Below are 17,036 nucleotides of genomic sequence, written 5' to 3'. Positions count from 1 at the left end.
AGTGATTTTTGCTAAAATAAGAACAAATTACCGATCCTAAAGTATATACAATTCTGAGAAAGTAATTTTGATATTTACAATTTACATACTAGTGCAATTACATGTAATTTTACAAATGCCTATTATGTTTGTATAAACTGGACTGTACAGACATTTTTTTCAATAATTTCAACTCAGCCTTCTCGGAAACACTTCTAGAATATGGATCAAGTGAGTTTGAGTCTTTAGTAATTAGAAGTAATTTATCATAATCAAGGGATACATGTATTTAATTATGTGAAATTATTGAAAATAATTGCTGACTGTGTTTTTAATCACAACAAAATCGTTAGATCTCGGCTCTCATTGGTGGTGAAACAGGAAGAGTGTTCCAATCATCATGCAGCCCAGCCCAGCCCCTAGTCTACTTAAACCGTTTCTACTTAATCAATAGTCAGCTTTGTATAACGAACGCATTTTCAAACTTCAGCGGATTGTGGTTTGTTAGGTAGTTCACGATAGAAGAGGAAAAACACACGCTTTCACGATTTGTTTTATTTAAGAGAAGAACATTGCAGAGGAATTGCATTTCTACGGTTTGTATTTCTTGCTTGAATGTTGATAGGACGTAAATTCGGCAAGCTAGGGTAGAAATCCTATCAAAACATCAGTTAGCTAGCGAACTAGCCCTTTGGCTAATTCTTGTAGACACCACTTTACAATTTAGGAATGATAACCCTTTAACCCCCCAGATGTCACTTTTACGTTTCATTGTTTTGCAATGCAATTGTAATGCAGTCGTACAACTGGGCTATTTTCTTTACAGCTGGCTAGGCACAGTAAAATCAAGTTTCTAAGCAACCCGCGCAGAATACAACATCATCATGGGGGATGACACCGAGTGGATGAAGTTACCCGTCGACCAGAAATGTGAACACAAGGTGATTCTTTATAGTCCAGTTTCTCCGTCATGCACATGGAGCTTGGTGATTCTCAACCTATTTAATCTAATTTATACTTGTGAACACAAAGCATAGCTTGTTCCTCACATGCCATTTGAAGCATTTACCTAAACAGCTTAGATGCTTAGAATTTGGTAGCTGGCTGATCTCCCTTTTTATAGTATCATGAATGTGATTTCGTTGTTGTGGCACTGGCTACAAGGCCACTTGTCAGAAGTCACACACAAGGCTATGACCATCTCTTCGTAGTACCTTCACATTGCTCCGTACAGTATGAGGGCTTGTATGAAGATACAACGGGAACATCAGTCAACACCCACCACCAGTCTGTTGTTTAACCTCTGTCCTCCCTGCCCCCCTTGTCCAGGTATGGAAGGCCAGACTGAATGGTTATGAGGAGGCAATTAAGCTCTTCCAGAAGATTGATGATGAGAAAAGTGCAGAGTGGGGGAAATACCAGGGGCTCATCAAGAAGTTTGTGACCGACTCAAATGCTGTAGCCCAGCTGAAAGGACTGGAGGCTGCTCTGGCCTATGTAGTGAATGCACATGTAGCGTCTAGGTGAGTCAGTGGGGGAAATGTGACACTGTTCAACGCACGTCACATTGTGATTAAGCTAATTGCTTGCTGAGTGCTGATCCGTGTGTGTTGCAGCAACATTTGCTAAGACATTGCTTTAGACTCAAACTCACTTCAAATGCACACAAACCTCTTCTGTGTGTGTGCCTGTTTCTTATTTCAACCTATGACAATGGGTTCCTCCGAGGATAAATAAAAGTTAGATGGATAATGCTTGTCCTTTGCCCTGCAGGACGGTGGGAGAGGTGGTGAGTGGCGTGGTGTGTAAAGTGTTCAACCAGCCTAAGGCCCGAGCCAAAGAGCTGGGCTCCGACATCTGCCTCATGTACATAGAGAGAGAGAAGGCAGACACCGTACAGGAGGAGCTCGTCAAAGGCCTGGACAACAAGAACCCCAAAATCGTGGTCACATGTGTGGAGACCATACGCAGGGCGCTCTGGTGAGACCACAAACACTGGTGCAATGGAGAGGGAGGGGTACTAGGCTTGATGGATGATTGCATCACTTTTGCATGCATTTGTAATTACTTGTACTGCATGAGAAGACATTCGCTTTTGAATTGTTTATGCAATAGCATCATACTGTGTACAGACAATTCAACTACTTTGATTGAATTTGACTTAATACATATGTATTTTTGTTCCTCTAGTGAATTTGGGTCCAAGACTGTCACCATTAAACCCATAGTGAAAGTTTTGCCAAAGCTTTTTGAGTCCAGGGAAAAGGCAGTAAGAGACGAGGCCAGACTGCTGGCCGTAGAGGTCTACAGGTGGATCAGAGATGCCCTCCGACCCCAATTGCAGAACATCACCTCTGTACAGGTGAGACAAGAGCCTCTGCTCCATCACCTGTAGGAAATACAATTGATCTGAATGAGGAGTGATGAACCATTCAAACAGCATCTTTGGGTTGGCAAGTCTACCACGCCACACTGTATGCAAAATCTTGGTTTGTACATTAGTACCAGTTCAGCAGTGTTAATAGTGGCTCTTACCCTGAGTTTGAGTATATCCCTGAGTCTGAGTATCTCCTTGTCTGTCCCCAGTTGAAGGAGCTGGAGGAGGAGTGGGCGAAGGTGCCGATGGCAGCCCCCAAACAGAGCCGCTTCCTGCGTTCGCAGCAGGACCTGCGGGCCAAGTTTGAGCAGCAGTCACAGCAGGCGGAGGCAGGGGAGGACCAGGGGGAAGGTACAACCTCTTAACTCTGACCTGTCTCTGCTGAGTGGGACAGGGCTAGGCGGAACATCTTCTGTTATGGCTGAGCTGAATTGTGTGTATGTAGCAACGGTAATTTAGAATCACGCTCTCGTGATGAGAGAGCTCTGCCTGTGACTTCTAAGCCCAGAAATTGCTCTTGTATCATGAGGATGTCCTCTTGGTATAACGGGTTATGTCTGTGGCATCCATGTGAGAAGCCCTTTGGTTCAGACCCCACCGGTTACATGTATTTTCTCTCTCCCTCTCTCAGATGAGGGGGTAGAAGACTCTGGACCTCAGGTGGACCCCTATGAGCTGCTGGACCCTGTGGCCATCCTCTCTAAGCTTCCGAAGGACTTTTATGACAAGATTGTGAGCAAATATTGAACACTGGTCCCTTTTCTTTGGCTCCCTGTGTTGATTTTAAGCCTGGAATCTAAATGAGATTCAAGATGCCATATTGGATATAACCTGAGCCTGTGTCTGTATCTGTCATTTTCAGGAAGCAAAGAAATGGCAGGAGAGGAAAGAGGCCCTGGAGGCTTTGGAGGCGCTGGTCAAAAACCCCAAACTAGAGGCAGGAGACTATGGCGATGTAGTACGAGCACTGAAGAAGGTAACCATCTGCTGGGCTACTGTACCTGATTTAGTTTATCTTAAACAGTGCAAATCCTGTTCACCCAGTGTGCCAAGCAAGCTTGATTGACTGCACCACCAGTGTTTCACATTTCTAATACCTTTTAAACCCATGTCTGGTACAGAGCGTAGTTTATTGTTGACTTGAACGTCTTGTTTGTTGGTAGGTCATTGGCAAAGACAGCAATGTAATGCTGGTCAGTCTGGCAGCAAAATGCCTGGCTGGTCTGGCCTCTGGCCTCAGGAAGAAGTTTGGGACGTACACCGGTCATGTGAGTTCTCAAACTTTAGACTGCTCTAGACTCCTAAACAGCTAACAATCTATCTTAGCAATCTATATTGCAGATGGATTCTCATTAGACTTTGACTGTTTCTCTCAAGGTGGTACCGACTATTCTGGAGAAGTTTAAGGAGAAGAAACCTCTTGTGGTCCAGCAACTGCAGGAGGCTATCGATGCTGTTTTCCTGACTGTGAGTTTGGGGTTCGTTATCCCAAACAACACCTGGCTTAACTGGGCAGATCCATCCAAAGCTAATGGACATTGGACATGGTGTTGTGGTGGAGTTGGACCGAGTAATGGGAAAGGGTTATAAGTGATAATGTGTGAGGACAAACAAAACTCTCTTTTTTTTTATTGCATTTCTTTCACAAGAACTAATGTATGTGTGTGCACTCTCCTCCCCCAGACCACTCTCCAAAACCTGCTTGAGGATGTTCTGGCTGTTATGGACAACAAGAACCCATCCATCAAGCAGCAGGTGTCTCTGTTCCTGGCCCGGAGCATCAGGCTCTCCACCCCCTCCACCCTGCCCAAGAGCCTGCTCAAGCCCCTCTGTGCTGCCCTGTTCAAGGTGAGGCATCCTCATGTATGTAGATAGCTAGCTAGAAAAATAATAAATTAATTCCTCATTAAATAAGATCAGGCCATCACCTAATCAGTACCTCAATTAAGTAAAATGAGGTGTGCCTGTATTGGAATTCAACAGACACTGGAATGGAATGGCTGCCATACATACCAGTTCTGATTTAAGAAAAATTTGGAGTGGTCTCTTAATTTTTTCTAGGTAGGTGTGTGTGTAATATATATATATATATATATATATATATATATATATATATATAAACACACACACAGTTCATATAAACCATGCATGATCAACTTTTCATTTGTAGCTGGGTCAGTACATCTTAACCAGATTTAAGGAACATCAAGAATATTGGTTTGTTTAACTAAATGCAAACTTACTGAGACAATTCCTTTGTCAGCACTTAACTTCTCTCTATAAACAACTATTGCACTATGAATGTAAATGATTTCCAATTATTACCAGTGCCCAACTAAACACTCCGTAAACATATCTATTTGTTGTGTGTTCCTCCCTGGCAGCACGTGAATGACCCTGCCCCCGAGGTGAGGGACGCAGCATTTGAGGCTCTGGGTACCGCCATGAAGGTGCTCGGGGAGAGGGCAGTTAACCCCTTCCTGGCAGACCTGGACAAACTCAAAGTGGACAAGGTGAGCTTGTCAGTGGAGGATGTGACGTGACCATGATCATGCTATGTAAACTATGCTTTTAATGTGGTGTTTTTTTGGTGGCTTAAATGTGGCTGTATTTAAAAACTGTTCCTGCAGTGATTAAGTATTGTCATCTTTTGAATCGTTTATGCTGTTTTATCTCCAGGTGTGATTGAAATAACATGGCATTACATTACAACATTAACAGCAGTCTAATGATTTCAAGAGTGGCTTCAGAGGTAGTTCATTAGTTCTACCCTCAGGCCATCCCTGTTGCACAGCTAATGTTGAAAGGTCCTCCCTTCCCAGATAAAAGAGTGTGCAGACAAAGTGGAGCTGGCTGGAGGGGGGGCTGAGAAAGAGAAGGCTGCCCCCAAGGCTCAGCCTGCACCCGAGGCCCCAGCCAAGTCCACAGGGCCCCCTAAGAAGGCTCCAGGGGCTAAGGTGAGAGACATAACGTGTGAGTTTAATAGGTTTTGTTCTAAATATGATGCTACTTCATGGTCCAAAACTGGTTTGTCTGTATTGTAGGCTGCTGGAGGCCCTAAGAAGGCCAAGCCCGGGTCAACAGGTGGAGGAGGGGTAGGAGCCAAGGGGAAGAAGCCTGCAGAGACCAAAGAGACAGTGGAGACAGAGCTGTCAGTGAGTGACCTTGTGGAAGTCCCAGCACCATAACTGATGCAGTTATTGATAGTGATCTATTTCATTACTCTTTGGGTTGATTTCCTGTGTACAGATTAGGGCTAGTCCTGGACTTAATAACATTTTCAATGGAAAACTTCATTAGTCCAGGACAAGGATTAATGTGTGTGAAACCAGTCCTTTGTGTCTAAAATGTAATAATGAAGGTGTTCTCTCTTCTTCTCTCAGATGGAGGTGTGTGAGGAGCGGGCAGCCGCGGTGCTTCCTGCTTCCTGTGTGCAGCTGATTGACAGCACCAACTGGAAGGAAAGGCTGGCTAGCATGGAGGAGTTCCTCAAGGTCAACACCAGTCAGCACTTTGCATCATCTGGAGTCATTTTGATAATGCTATGCTATCTAAGGCTAATTGTAGTGGCGTGGGACACATGTTGAACTTTGACCCTTGTCGTCCAGGCCGTGGAGACGATGGACAGCAGTGAGATGCCCTGCCAGGCTCTGGTACGCTTGTTGGCCAAGAAACCCGGCTGGAAGGAGACTAACTTCCAGGTAGGCTGTCACCCAACTGAGTCACTCACCTGGGCCTACCACCCACATTCAACTGACCTACACACAGATTTACTATGTCTGCAAACCCCAGTATTTCATGAAGAGATATCTGTCCGTGGGTGACGTGTTTCCACCTGTCACATGATGATCTTCCAGGTGATGCAGCTGAAGCTCCAGGTGGCAGCGGTGGTAGCCCAGAGGGGCAGGTTCTCTAAGACATCTGCTTCTGCGGTGCTGGAAGCCCTGGTGGACAAGGTTGGAGATGTGAAGTGTGGAGGCAAGGCCAAGGAGACCCTGACTGCCGTCGGGGAGGCCTGCTCTCTGCCCTGGACCGCTGAACAGGTAACAGGACCCGGACAGACAGGGAGGCACTCCATACCATAGAAATGGAATGAGTAGAACATCAGTCCCTCAGACCATGGCGCTGAGGCTAGTACACCCACCATGGAATGTTGATTTGAACGGGCATGTCCACTGAAGACTGCCCAGTTTGCATTCTTCATAAATGCATCGTTCTATGTACCAACCATTGTGTAATAACTTCTCTAGGTCGTGTCGTTGGCGTTCGCTCAGAAGAACCCCAAGAACCAGGCGGAGACGCTCAACTGGCTGGCCAATGCCATGAAGGAGTTTGGGTTTGCAGGGTAAATTGTTGTCAGTAACAATGGTTGTCATTTGGGGAGTGTTGTCGTCAAAGCTTTTCTTGTGTATTTTCTGGGATTAAATCAAGCGTCTTCCCTCTCCTTGCAGAATAAACGTCAAGGCTTTCATCGACAATGTCAAGACCGCTTTGGGAGCCACCAATCCAGTGAGTGTTTTAGCCAAGCTGTCAACTTGTTAGCTTAGTCTTTTTGTTTTTATTTATAAGGTGCTGTTTAGAATTTGTCAGAGCTTGATATGTTTACGCTGTAGACTCTCTAACTGATGTGTGTGTGCGTCCGTCCGTGTCCTAGGCTATACGCACAGCAGCCATCTCCCTGCTGGGTGTCATGTACCTGTACATGGGTGCTCCTCTCAGGATGTTCTTTGAGGGCGAGAAGGCTGCTCTGCTCTCCCAGATAGACACAGAGATTGAGAAGGTAAGATTTTAGTCTACACATGTTTTCAGAATATCCTAATGCAGCCTGTGGTTCCAGGCATGGATTTTTATGTGGACTGCGTGGTTCTGTGGGTTGACTCCATTTTGCCTCTGCTATGTCTCAGATGAAGGGCCAGACTCTCCCTGCCCCCACCAGGGGCTCTGCTAAGAGGACAGGGGGGCAGACGGAGGACGAGGAGGAGGGAGAAGCTGGAGCTGTGAGTGACGTTGTGGACCTGCTCCCCCGCACTGACATCAGGTAACTTCAAACGCAACGCTTCAGGCTAAACCAGATCAAAACTTGGGTTACCCTTCCAGATGTATGTCCTTGTGCCACCCATGGCCCTGGCAAGATGCTGAAAGGAAACAGAAGTAGAAACATTAGTCTCTTCTGTTTCTCTTATCTTCTCTTATAGTTTGCTGTTGGCCCTTCAGCTGATCTTTTAATAACATCCAAGAGATTTCAAGGGAATTGTTTACACATTCTCTCTCTTGCTCTCTCCTTCCCTTTGCAGTGATAAGATCACTGGGGAGATGGTGGCTAAGATCGGGGACAAGAACTGGAAGATCCGTAAGGAGGGTCTGGATGAGATGGCTGCGGTGATCTCAGAGGCCAAGTTCATCAAACCCAGCGTGGGAGACCTGCCTGTCGCACTCAAGGGCCGACTTAACGACTCCAACAAGATACTGGTGTGTGTGTGTGAGATTCTCTAACCGGGTCAGTTGAGTTGTGCAGGTATGTGATCCTCTGGTGTTTGTCATAGGTCCAGCAGGTTCTGTCTATCCTCCAGCAGATGGCCACTGCCATGGGCCCGGCCCTCAAACAGCACGTCAAGAGTCTGGGCATACCTGTCATCACTGTCTTCGGAGACAGCAAGGTAGACACACACACACACAAGCCATTATGAAGCAAGGTTTTTACAATACCCCTTGTAATTATTTGCCTCTGTCCTGTGATACCAAACACATGGTCACACCCAACCTTCATCTGACACACTACTACTTCAACTGTCTCACACACACGTAGGTTTCATGGATCTGTCTCTTCCTTAGGACACTGTGCGTGCTGCGGCCCTGGCGACTCTGAATGCGTGGGTGGAGCAGACGGGCATGAAGGAGTGGCTACAGGGAGAAGATCTGTGTGAAGAGCTGAAGAGGGAGAACCCTTTCATCAGGCAGGAGGTGTTTGTTCACAAGGCTCCTACTGAATAATCTGTTGCCAATCCTACTTCTTACACCTCTATCTTGTCATTAAATTACTTCCCCCCCCCCCCCCCCCCCCCGGATGTTCTATGTTGTGAGCACAACACAGAACATTGTCCTCCACGTGTCGGACCCCAATTCAATCCCATCTCCCCCCTCCCAGGTGCTGAGTTGGCTGGCGCAGCATCTGCCCACCATGCGGGCAGTGCCATCGGACCTGCAGCTGTGCATGGTGCCCCTCTACACCTGCCTGGAGGACCGCAACGCGGACGTGAGGAAGAGAGCCCAGGAAGTCCTGCCCATCTTCATGATGCACCTGGGCTACGACAAGATGAACAAGGCTGCTGGCAAACTGAAGGTACGGGGGAGGGTCCTCCTACAACCACACCACCGCCACAATGACCACATCTCAAATGTCTTTCCTCACGTCCTCTAGCCTCGCCTCCTTCTCAAAACTCTGAACTTCTGAGGTTCCTCCCCTCTGATCTTCTCCTCCAGTGGGTTTTGAGGAGAGAGGGCACCAGGAAAGACTTTTGAGATGCAAATGTTTGACCAATGTCTCTGCCCTTGTTTTATTGAGGCTGCAGTAAAGGTCTTATTGTTGAGCTGTGTACTGTGTTTTAAGGTAGTAAATGTGTGGTTTTCAATGTGTCTGTTGTCAGAAGTCAAAATACTGACCCTAGTTTGTGGATTGCAGAATACAGCTCTATCCAACTTATCCACTCCACAGTATGTCACCACAGCTTGCAGTAGCCACTTTTGTGAAATTAAATTAATCCATATCTCGTCTCTACTGTGTGTAGCCTAGCTCTAAGGACCAGGTGGTAGCCCTGCTAGAGAAGGCCAGAGCTGTGATGCCTTCCAAGCCTGCTGCTCCCGCCAAAGTAGCTGCTGCCAAGCCCTCTGCAGCCAGCGGCCCCACAGCCAAGGCCTCCGCAGGTATGTTCACATCAGGGGAAGTTGGTGGATGTAGGAATCAGAGGAAGGGCCCATTATAATGCATGGAATGGTATCAAACCAGCCTGTCCAATGGACAAAGAGCAAGACTCCGTGTAGTGAATACAGATTGGTGGGGTGTGGGAGTGATGAGTTGCACTCAGTCGGGGTGCTGGTTGCAGTGGCACAGGCGCCCCGTCCCGAACCTCGATGGGGACACCCCCATGTGCACAGGGGCCATCTGACTCACCCCCCACACATACAGTACACAATAAAAATACCTCTGAATATTTCACCATCTACATCGTCAAAGCATTGTATCATTGCCTCATGTTTTCTCTCTCCTCCCCACCACAGCGCCAAACAAAGCCCAGTCTGTCAGTGACGACTCTGCAGGTTCTGAGCCCAAGAAGGCCAAGCCAGGAGCTGCAGCCAAAGAGAAGGTGGGTCCGGACCGATCTGTCTAACATCCTGGATGGTTTAACTGTCTGCTAAAAACTGATCATGTTGTGAAGTCCTTCGACCAACATAGAATGTATTGTTGACAATGTGATCAGGTAAACCTCTGGTGGTAGAAATCGGATGACAGGCTCACGGTAATGCATGGAATACATTACCATGAGCCTGTCCTCCGATTTCTACCTCCACTGGTATCCCCTGAGGTAAATGGCAAAAGAGCTCACCTGGTGTGTTTGTATGGCCAGCGGATCTCCCAGGAGCTCAACCTCTCCAGTGGGAGTCTAAACTCCAGTCTAGAGAAGGGGGGGTGGAGCTGGTCCTGCTAAAGGTCTGTCCAGGGGGAAGCTGGGCAAGCAGCACATACCCCATGCTGGCTTTGGCCTGACAGGAAGTCCACTCTGAGGGATCACACATCACATGTTCTTGTGTTTGTGTGTCACTGCTTCCTGTATGCCCTTCATGTTCTCCCATCCCTTTTCACAGCCCATCACTGATTGGTTTTCTGGTGCACTCACTCACTCTGGTGCACATTTCAATTGTTTGGTTGACTTCTTCTTGCGCCCCCCCCCTCCCTGGAACAGAGCCAAATGTGGGTTCCACCCCTCATGTTTCTCCCCCCTCCCTCCTCTAGGGTGCAGCTGTGAAGAAGCCCTCAGGTAAGGGTAAAGAGGAGGAGGATAAGTCCGGCCCCATCTTCACCCTGGTGCCCAACGGCAAAGAGCAGCGCATCAAGGATGAGAAGACCTTGAAGGTAATGATGTCATGGTAGTGTTCATGACAATGCGGATCATATTGCCGCTTCTGAAGCATTTAAACAGCTGCTCCATTCGATCTTTTTACAACACTCACTTGTGTGTGGCAGGTTCTGAAGTGGAACTTCCCGTCCCCTCGTGATGAGTACATAGACCAGCTGAAGGTGCAGATGGCTCCCTGCGTGGCCAAATGGCTGCAGGAGGAACTCTTCCACCATGACTTCCAGCACCATGTCAAAGCCATCAACGCCATGATCGAGGTGAGACTATACACACACAGGGGCTGACTTCCAACACTACAGCTATCGACGGTCAGACGAGATGGAGATGTAGTAGAGATGGTGGGGTGTGAGAGTGATGAGTTGCACCATCAGTCGGGGTGCTGGTTGCAGTGGCACAGGCGCCCCGTCCTGACCCTCCATGGAGACACCCCCATGTGCACAGGGGCCATCCGACTCACCCCCCCAGCCGAGACATGCATACACACACACACCACTTCTAGCACCACATCAAACTCTAAACACAATCTCTCGTCCTCTGGCTAGCGTCTGGAGGAGGAGCGTGACGCTACAGTGGCCTGTCTGGACCTGGTCCTGAAGTGGTTCACGCTGCGTTTCTTCGACACCAACACCAGCGTTCTAATGAAGGCCCTAGAATACTTGAAGCTGCTCTTCCCTGCCCTCAGCCAGCTGGACTACCACCTGAATGAGCACGAGGCCACATCCTTCATCCCCTACCTCATCCTCAAGGTTTGTGGCTCCTCATGGCCCTACATCTTTACAGTTCAGTCATTTTAGCAGGCACTCTTATCCAGAGCAACATACTTGAGACAAATGTACTTATTATTGTAAGTGAATCAGATATACATCAAAATCATCACAAGTAAGACTTTCTATAAGAATCAGTACCACAAGCAGATGTGGATCTCAATACATTTGTTGAGGACTACTGCATGTAAAATGTATTGTATGTGATTTTACATTATTGATTAGTTACATTTGTGGTTTTGTATGAGGTCTCTCTGATCTTTGTTCGAGAGTGCTGCAGTGTTTGCTAGTGTTCTACTTGATTATATTCCTTGTACTTCATTGATTGTTTGATTGATTGGCCAGAGTACTTGTAGCTGGTTTCATATGTCTAAATCACATATTATAATTATAAATCAGTCACTGATTTAAAGAAAGATGAAATCCAGCAGACACGGTAATGTTGTGGTGATGATGGGGTGTGAGAGTGATGAGTTGCACCATCAGTCGGGGCGCTGGTTGCAATGTCACAGGCGCCCCGTCCTGATCCTCCATGGAGACCACCCCCATGTGCACAGGGGCCATCTGACTCACCCCCCACTCCGCCACCTAGAGTAGACCACACAACAGGGCCCTGTAGTCCAAAGTGTCTTGCTCTCCCTGATATCCCCCCATCCTGATGATGTAGCTATGTGCACTCTGTCGCCCCCTGCAGGTGGGGGAGTCTAAGGACGTGGTGAGGAAGGACGTGCGGGCCATCATGGCCATGCTGTGTAAGGTTTACCCTGCCAGCAGGGTCTTCCCTCTCCTCATGGATGGAACCAAGTCCAAAAACTCCAAACAAAGAGCCGGTGAGAGAGCCCAACACGCTACGGCCTGAATCACACTACAGAGCTGAGCTGTGCTACACTGGGTTGGCCTGGTTACGCATCCACCATAGTTTCTGAGACAGTGCTGGAACGGACAATGTGAACAGAACATATCTGAGCTGGTCCAGGTCGGCCCTCTAGCGTGTCTTCCCCCCTCAAACAGAGGAAAAAAAGATGTTGGTGTTAAATTCTTGATGTGTTCTCTCCATCACTCTCTCCTCTCATCCCCCCCCCCTCCTCTCTCTCTAGAGTGCCTGGAGGAGCTGGGCTGTCTGATCAAGCTGTACGGGATGAACGTCTGCCAGCCCACCGCTGCCAAGGCGCTCAAAGAGATCGCCGTGCACATCGGTGACCGGGACACGTCCGTCCGCAACGCCGCCCTCAACACTGTGGTGGCGGTTTTCAACTTGTGCGGCGAGCAGGTCTACAAACTCATCGGCAATGTAAGCCCCCCCCCCCACACACACACACACGTTGTTTGCTCCATATATCATCAGTGTGTTGATGCCACAGTATCTGTCACATCCCAACAAAGCTGTGTTTCCCTCCTCCAGCTGTCAGAGAAGGACATGAGTATGTTGGAGGAAAGGATAAAGCGCTCCAAGAAGACCGCAGCCTCCGCCCCTCCCTCCAAACAGGGGGAGGAGAAGCCCCACAGAGCCCCTCCCTCACACCCCGACGCCAGTGTACTGCACAAACCGTCCCACGATGGGCAGCCCCCTACCAAACTCAGGTACGCAACCACTGTGTGCTTCTGAAAACAAGTCTGGGTTGACATTCGTAGCGAGCTAACCCACAGCAACACACCGGTCTGTCTCTCACTGGGTGTATTACTGTCGGAGGCTCTGTGGCTCAATTGAAGAGTTGTGGCCTTTGTACTTCTGCATGTTGGTGGTTAATTTTTCATCCAGATTCTACCCCTCCCATCTCTCACACCAATTAATGATCAACATTTATCACACACAGTCTCCCTCTCTCTCTCATTCACCTTCTCTCTCCACCCCTCCAGTCAGATCCGTCTCCAGATCGCCCTGACCCAGTCCCAGACCCAGCCCTCTGCTGCTGCAGCCCCTGCTGCATACTTCAAACTGGACGCGGACCTGCTGGAGAACAACCTGGAGCCTTGGCCTGAGATGCCGGACCTGGTCCAGTTCAACTTAGACGACCTGATGGAGCCCATCAGCATCCCAGAACTCAAGTAACACTTTTTATTTATTTGTTTGTTTGTTTTTATATATACTCACCCACCCACCGTCTCGGTGTACATCTGTCTTCATGTCTCAGTGATTAATGTATTTCCTCTCCAGGCTCCGCCCAGTTTCTGCTCACTTTGAAGAGCACCACGCCAGCTCCACCATCAAGCTGGTCATCTCCCAGATCGCCTCTGGAGATATTAACACCAGCATCCAAGCGCTCACACAGGTACACACACACATAATGTGAGCGCGCACGTGTGCACACTCGTAATACACGTACACTTCCTTAACCAACTGTTGAATGATACCCCTCCTCTCCTCCACCCTGCAGATAGATGAGGTCCTTCGCCAGGAGGCCAGGGTGGAGGTCATGATTGGCCACATCGACCAGTTCCTGATCGCCGCCTCACTGCAGCTGCGCCTGGCCCACAGCACTCACATGGCCGACCAGCGGCTGCCCGGGGAGGACATCCTCAAACTCTACAGCTGCATCATCGGAAACATGGTCACAGTGAGTAGAGCAGGCAGTAGAGGGTAGATGAAATGGTTTGTGTGATCACACAGGCCGCCAATGTGACCCATCTGTCCTCCTGCCCCAGTTGTTCAACGTGGAGCGGCTGGCCCAGGAGGCATCCATGCGGGTGCTGAAGGACGTGGTGCAAGGTCTGGTCACTGTGCTGCTGGACCCCAGGGTGGACACCCTAATGGAGGGGCGGCAGCTCATCCGCTCAGTCAACCTGCTGCTCGGACGTGTGCTGGAGAAGGCCGACCAGACCAACATGCTCAGGTAAGGGTGGGGAGAAGGGTCAGACCAGACTGTGTTTCAGTGGGAGAGCTTAAACCACCACCAACCTACTCTGGTACTCTTGTACACATTGAAAAGGGATAACCGTTCTCCATATATTCTCTGTCGTTTTTTTGAATTGATGGCTTGAGGAGACTGATCAGTCAAACCCACAGTCTACTGGGCAGTTATGTTTAGCGGATTTGTCCACCATCTTCCTCTTCCTCCCCAGTGCTCTGCTGGTGCTGCTGCAGGAGACCCTCCTGTCCTCCAATGGCTCTCCTATGTTCTCTGACCTCGTCATGAAGGTACCTCAACAACCTTTCTGAGGAGACGCAACAGTTTGGTGTGTGCGTGTGTCAAACCTCACTGATGTTGTGTGCTGTGTGTGCGCAGTGCATCTGGAGGATGATCAAGTTCCTGCCAGATACGGTAGATGGTCTGAACCTGGACAGGATCCTGCTGGACATCCACAACTTCATGAAGGTCCTCCCCAGAGAGAGGCAGAGCCAGCAAGATGACATGCCTCACCGCACACTCAAGACCGTGGTCCACAAACTGTGCTGCCTCGCAGGGCCCACGGTCAGTACACACACAGCACAGGAGCTTACCCTCTGCCTTTTCTGGGCCTTGTCATTCCATGCCACTGCATTTGTTTCGAGGCTGTGTCGTGAAAATAACGTGTCTGTGTTTAGATCATGGAGCACCTGTCCCTGATTGAGAACAGGAGTGAGTCGGAGCTGGAGTCTCGCCTGAAGAGGTTTCTGAAGTCCTCGACAGTCTCCGGCCGAGATGCACACGGACCCACGGTACACACAACATATACTCTTAACAGCATGAACTGTTCTAGTAGCTGTATTTCTATTCCCAACACCTGCAGTCTGTGGATGTATTAGAACATCTTTTCTTTCTTTCTCTCCCTCTCTCTCTCGCTAAGGTTCCCAAGTCGAAAGCTACAGATGTGCTGGTGGAGATCTTCAAGAAGATCACAGCCGAGGAGAACAGAAAAGAGGTGAGGCCCTGAGAATCTAGGTGCGTGTGTACGTGTGCGTGCGCATGTGTCTCTAATGGTGTGTTTGTGTGTGTCTGCAGGGTCTGACAAAGCTGTGGGAATACCTCCAGAGGCACCCAGAGGTAGACCTGTCCCCCTACCTGAATAAGCTGTCCCCCACCTTCCAGTCCTTCATAGAACGCAGCCTCAACACTCTGACTGCAGAGAGGGGAGGCAAGGCCTGGACACTCGGTACAGGTACACACACACACACACACACACACACACCCTCTCCAACACAGGTGTCAATAACAATTACAAATGCAGAGTTACACATGTACGTCCAGAGCCATGCACTCTCTCTAAGCTGCTGTTGCCCCTAGCAGGTGTCCCTTTGAGAGGTGTACAGGTCCCTGCCCCTGCTGCCTCCAATGCCCTGCTGCCCCCTACTGGCAGTGAGGATGATGTCTGTCCATCTGTCTACCTAGAGAGACTCAATAGAGTCCTCCAGCTTCACGGCCTGGAGAACTACATCAAGGTACACACACTCACCTGATACCTACACACACCCAAAGGGGGGCCTGAAACTTAAGAACCCTGAATGCAATGACCAGACACAATAAAATGCAGGTCTGTAAGATCTGCTAAATAACTAACATTCTCTCCCTCCCTCCTTTCACAGCCACAGGAGAGTGAGGTGCGGGAGAAGCCCCCCCTGCCGACCCCTCTCCTCTCCAAGCCCTCCATGGACTGCCAGATGCTGCAGAAGCCTGAATGTCCCGTCCGTCCCACTAAACCCGCCTCCACAAACAACCTGGATGACCTCATGAAGAGGCTGCAGAAGATAAAGAACAACCGATAACCCCCCACTACCATACCTTAGGCCTGATACACACACACAGCCCTTCGCAAAGACCGCTTCTCCTGACTATGCACCTCCCTCATGGACATTTCCCTTCAACTTGCTCAGTCTTTTGCCACTGTTATGTATTTTAAATGAAACCATTTTTGAAGTTTACTATGTTTTAAACAAATTTACGAAATAAATGTTACCTTTCTTCACTTCAGGTTGTTGGTAACTAAATGGTAACTCATGTTTGTGAGCTCTAAAGTCCCGTGTTTTTCAGTGTAGCGTTTTGCCATCCCTCTTCATACATCTCATGGCCTGAGTTTATTGATCCTTTTTGTACGTAAGAATATAGACCTGTTTGATATTTACTGACTGCTGCACAGATTTAGGGCCAACTTGTACAATTTGGCTGAAAGGCTTCGTTTGCCCTGTGAAATACGGAGATAGCCTCGGATGGTAGTTGTGGTTGAGTTGTGCAAGTCTCTCCCTTCAAATGTGCAACAAAGGAGTCAGTGAGTCATTTAAACTCCACAGCGGCATGCGTGTATTTTCTTTATTGTCAATATTGTGGCGATAGTTGGAGGTTTAAAATTGCATCTAGTTAGACATTTGACAGCTTGCAAGTAAAACCAACCTACTGTACTCAGTCAGAAAAAGATCAACGTGGAGTCAAACCAATAGTGGAGCAGGGATCGCTCTACCATGCACGACCCAAAGAGGCGTGTATACCAATGACGACAAACCACAGAAAAAATAAACACTTTTTTTCTTTCCAACCGCTTTATTCAGAAAACAGTTTAGTGCGCCCTCTACTCGGGCAATATGAGAAGTACAGCTAGATGCAGACACCTCTTCAGCATCTGTCTGTAGAGTCATTTGGATGCATGGCACTAGATGTCTGGCATCATTAATGACGTGAAACTCGTAGATAATAGTTGATTATTTTCTTTGGCATTTAAACGTCTGTCTATCTACATTACCAATTGCGCGCACACACACACACACAGTATATGCTATCCAAATAATATAGTCACCTCTAAAAAAGTCTGGAATTGGACCATGCGTCTGATCTTTTCATGCTATAGCAGTCTGGTTGCTTGAGGTAGAATTTACTC

General features: G+C 48.4%; 1 protein-coding gene across 3 annotated transcripts; it reads left to right on the top strand.

Moving 5' to 3' along the window:
- The first annotated feature begins 440 nt into the window (after nt 1-440).
- Nucleotides 441-16,161, top strand: LOC310819884 (cytoskeleton-associated protein 5-A-like). 3 transcript variants are annotated; one of them, XM_083691284.1, is made up of 44 exons: nt 441-575; nt 806-920; nt 1,309-1,502; nt 1,753-1,959; nt 2,170-2,341; nt 2,566-2,707; nt 2,988-3,088; nt 3,219-3,332; nt 3,520-3,624; nt 3,734-3,823; nt 4,040-4,204; nt 4,741-4,869; nt 5,179-5,313; nt 5,401-5,511; nt 5,740-5,850; nt 5,965-6,057; nt 6,214-6,399; nt 6,607-6,701; nt 6,808-6,865; nt 7,011-7,136; nt 7,261-7,394; nt 7,651-7,825; nt 7,900-8,013; nt 8,189-8,317; nt 8,502-8,696; nt 9,142-9,277; nt 9,632-9,717; nt 10,365-10,484; nt 10,596-10,745; nt 11,031-11,234; nt 11,947-12,082; nt 12,350-12,543; nt 12,655-12,833; nt 13,110-13,298; nt 13,408-13,522; nt 13,628-13,807; nt 13,896-14,083; nt 14,313-14,388; nt 14,477-14,662; nt 14,776-14,889; nt 15,018-15,092; nt 15,173-15,323; nt 15,458-15,609; nt 15,754-16,161. In XM_083691284.1, exons 2-44 carry the CDS (start codon nt 864-866, stop codon nt 15,931-15,933), a joined length of 5,949 nt encoding a protein of 1,982 aa, XP_083547410.1. In that variant the 5' UTR covers nt 441-575; nt 806-863; the 3' UTR covers nt 15,934-16,161. The 3 variants fall into 3 exon arrangements, with proteins under 3 accessions (XP_083547410.1, XP_083547409.1, XP_083547411.1); XM_083691283.1 differs by having other exon boundaries at nt 15,173-15,329; XM_083691285.1 differs by lacking the exon at nt 11,031-11,234 and having other exon boundaries at nt 15,173-15,329.
- Nucleotides 16,162-17,036: the final 875 nt, after the last annotated feature.

This window comes from Argentina silus (assembly GCF_951799395.1).
Source record: "Argentina silus genome assembly, chromosome: 19".
NCBI classification, from domain to species: domain Eukaryota; kingdom Metazoa; phylum Chordata; class Actinopteri; order Argentiniformes; family Argentinidae; genus Argentina; species Argentina silus.
Note: the sequence above shows the minus strand (reverse complement) of the source record. Positions and strands in the feature narration are given on the sequence as shown.

Coding starts and splice junctions, on each gene's coding strand:
- LOC310819884 (XM_083691283.1), top strand. CDS start 864: ATGGGGGATGACACCGAGTGGATGAAGTTACCCGTCGACCAGAAATGT. Junction 5,512..5,739: donor CAGTGGAGACAGAGCTGTCA/GTGAGTGACCTT, acceptor TTCTTCTCTCAG/ATGGAGGTGTGTGAGGAGCG. Junction 13,299..13,407: donor ATCAGCATCCCAGAACTCAA/GTAACACTTTTT, acceptor TTTCCTCTCCAG/GCTCCGCCCAGTTTCTGCTC.